The sequence below is a fragment of the Salvelinus sp. IW2-2015 genome, unplaced genomic scaffold (assembly GCF_002910315.2).
Source record: "Salvelinus sp. IW2-2015 unplaced genomic scaffold, ASM291031v2 Un_scaffold2094, whole genome shotgun sequence".
NCBI lineage: Eukaryota > Metazoa > Chordata > Actinopteri > Salmoniformes > Salmonidae > Salvelinus > Salvelinus sp. IW2-2015.
Genome location: NW_019943433.1, coordinates 51,316 through 55,045, shown reverse-complemented (window position 1 = coordinate 55,045; position 3,730 = coordinate 51,316). Strand labels below are relative to the sequence as shown.

Genomic DNA, 3,730 nt, shown 5'->3' with positions numbered 1-3,730 from the left:
ACAGTTAGGGAAAGATAACCACAATTGTGTGTGTGGTGTGTGTGTGTTGTGTGTGTGTGTGTGTGTGTGTGGTGTGGTGTGTGTGTGTGTGTGTGTGTGTGTGTGTGTGTGTGTGTGTGTGTGTGTGTGTTGTGTGTGTGTGTGTGGGTGTGTGTGTGTGTGTGTGTGTTGTGTGTGTGTGTGTGTGTGGTGTGTGTGTGTGGTGTGTGTGTGTGTCGTCTTGCTCAGGTGTGGTGAGTGTGTGATGGCCGTCGTGCTCTGAGGCCTGTACATCGTCTGGGATGTGGGGCAGGGTCACTCAGGCTGTGAGGATAATTTAATCTATTATCTGCGTCTATTTCAGTAGAACTTAGTTTGAATTAACTACTATTTATACACTGCGGTATTATTATTTGGTTCAGGGGTGCAGATTCTCACTCATTGAGAATGACATTTTGGAAAGGATGGGATAATCTTGTCTACAATATACGAACTTTACTTTTTTCTAAAAAATAAACACGCCGTTTTCTTCCTCTATCTAACTTGCTATTTTCTTCTGTCTAAACATAAACTTCTAATGGTGTTCCCCTATCCTCCTAGAATCTACACCGGTAGGGATTTGGACTTTAGCATGTTGTAAAATGTGCTGCAGGGTCGGGGCCTTAGTCTGATGGTGGCCAGCGAAGAGTTGTTTTTTTCCTTGTGTTTTTCTTTTTTTATTTTTTTTTTGTTTTTTTTTCTTTTGTACTTTTTTTTTTTTTTTCTCTCTCTCTCTCTTTCCCCCTCACCCCGCTCTCTCTCCCTCTCTCTCAGGTCTCTCTGGCCCTTGGTCTCCTGGTGGTGACCTCTGGTCTGGTCAGTCTGTCCGTGGGTTACTCCGGCCCCTCCAGGATCGAGTCCTTCAGGGAGCGGGGCCTCGTCTTCATAGACACCCAGGCTGTCAGCTTTAACAGGGGTCTGCATCACTGCGTGGCGGCCGGGATCGGTCTCACCTGCCTGGGAACGGGTCTGACCGTGGCGGGCCTCCTTTTCTGGTCCTTCTCTAGGAGCCGATTGAAAGAGAGGCTATATCGGAGAGAGAGTGAGAAGGGAGGGGTGGAGTGTGGAAGGAAGGGAGGGACAGAGGGGGGAGCACAGGGGGAGATGGGGATGGCTGTTATGAAGGCCCCTGGAGCAGGGGATGGGAAGGTGCCTGCCACCCTGTCCAAAGTGGAAACGGTACAGCCATCAGGAAGAGAATCCCCATAGGGTGACCACTGGTTTTACACGGTCTTTATGTGGTGCACATGTGTCCTCTTTTAAAATGAGCTGAATTTTGTCAAATCACATATGTTGAAATGTCTATAAGCTATTTGAATRGTGGTCTTGATAAGGAGGGATTTGGTACAACTCTCATACATTTGTTCTTTGAATTTACTCGTCAATGAATTTTGCATCGTATTCCACCTCACTGTTWTAAAATATAAGAAATGTACTTTTCTCATGTCATTTTAGAACAAATGGGAAGACCTATTTGAATTTTACTCAATTCAATAACACTCTTTCTCCTAAGAGGAATTTTGTGTTGGGTAAAGCAATCCGTGTGGAATTGAATACATACAATGCATACATGAATATACTGTATTATCACATGATTTATAGCGGGTGTGTTTACCCACATGCGTAAACACTCCCGCCCCATTGAGCATCACACCCATTACCTGTATTCTTGGTCTCCAGGCAACCTGTATGTGTTCTATTTTCACGCACCCGAACCAACAACCTTCTCTCTAATTGGTCAATTTATTCCAAGCTCTTATTGGCCATCAATGCATGTCCCTGTTCTTCAGCTGCACTGATGTGAACACCTGGACAGGTAGAAGCAATGTAGGGGAAAGCGTACTGGGAACTTGCTTACACTTGTCGAATTCTTTGTCAATGTAGTGTAGATGAAGGGAAGGAGAGGAGGAAAGGAAACAGCTGAAGACCATTGAGATACAGCCTGTATGAAGTGTCTAAGTTCAACTGTCATGAGGAACCTTGTTAACATTTCACTCAACATGATGTGGAGTGAAGTGAATAGGTATAGTATAGTATAACTGCATAGTATATACCTGTATAGCATATACCTGTATAGTATACCTGCATTGTATATACCTCCAATTCTCACATAAAAGTCATACAATACAGGGTTACCCATACGGTATACATTACAGGGTGTACCTACAGGTGCTGTACCATACAGGTGTGTACCATACAGGTGTGTACCATACAGGTGTGTACCATACGGTGTGTACCATACAGGTGTGCTACATACAGTATACAATACAGGTGATATACAATACAGGTGTGTACCAGTACAGGTGTGTACATACAGGTGGTGTGCCATACAGGTGTGTTACCATTACAGGTATACAATACGGTGTGTATCCAACAGGTATGTACAATACAGGTATGTACCATAAAAGTTATTACAATACAGGTGTGTACCATACAGGATTGTACCATACAGTATACAATACAGGTGTTGTACCACACGGTCTACATACAGGTTAGTACATTAAAGTATACAATACAGGGTGTTACCTTACAGGTGCGCTTGTTACCAAACAGGTATACAATACAGGTGTGTTACCCATACAGGTGTTGCTACCATACAGGTGTGTACCTACAGGTGTGTTACCATACAGGTGTTGTACCATACAGGTGGTTGTACTCAGGTATACATACAGGTGTGTAACCACACAGGTATTACATCACAAGGATGTACCATAAAGTATACAATACAGTGTGTACCATACAGTGTTGTACCATTACAGGTATACATACAGGATGGTTGTACCATACAGGTTTACAATACAGGTGTGTACCACACAGGTATAACCAATACAGGTATGTTACATACAGGTTATACAATACAGGTGTGTAACCACCAGGTGGTGTACCATTGCAGGTGTGTACCATACAGCATTATTACTATACAGGTATGTCCACCAGTTCAATAGCAGTGGTATAAAGTACCATCAGTATGATAGTGTGTACCACACAGGTGTGTTACCATACAGGTGTGTAACCATACAAGCTTAACTATACAGGTAATCGTACCACCACAGGTATACATACAGGTATGTACCGATACAGGTATACATACAGGTGTGTACCACACAGGTGTGCACCATACAGGTGTGTACCATACAGCTTACTATAAAGGTTGTACCAGCCACAGGTATAAATTAGCAGGTATGTACACACAGGTATACAATTACAGGTAGTGCGTGGTACCATACAGGTGTACATACGAATATACAGGTATGCCCTGCGTACACAATACAGGTGTTGTACCATACAGGTGTAACAATTAGGTGTTAGCATACAACAGTTAGTCATACAGGTAGTACACAGAAATACAGGTATGTACCATACAGGTATACAATACAGGTGAAGTGTACCACCACAGGTAATACGTATGTACCATTAGGAAACAGGTTGTGTACCAGGGTACATACATACTGATACAGTTGTACCAACAGGTATAAACAATACAGGTAGGTGTACCATACAGCGTATCACAATACAGGTGTGTACATAAAGTGTATATCATACAGGTGTGACACATACAGCTAATACATACAGGTATGTTACCACACACGTAAACTATAAGGTATGTAGTTACAATCAGAACCATACAGGTATACAATCAGGTATGTACCATACAGTGTATTACAATACAGGTTATCAACAGGTATAATACTTGACAGGTATGTACCACACA

At 42.7% G+C, this 3,730-nt stretch overlaps 1 protein-coding gene across 1 annotated transcript in view; it reads left to right on the top strand.

Annotated features, from left to right (window-relative positions):
- Positions 1 to 2,111, top strand: part of LOC112072939 (neurensin-1) — a 13,628-nt gene extending 11,517 nt beyond the window's left edge. The window contains exon 2 of the mRNA XM_070439984.1: positions 788 to 2,111. Within this exon, the coding sequence (XP_070296085.1) occupies positions 788 to 1,227 (440 nt within the window). The 3' untranslated portion in view covers positions 1,228 to 2,111. The remainder of the gene's footprint in view (positions 1 to 787) is intronic.
- Positions 2,112 to 3,730: the final 1,619 nt, after the last annotated feature.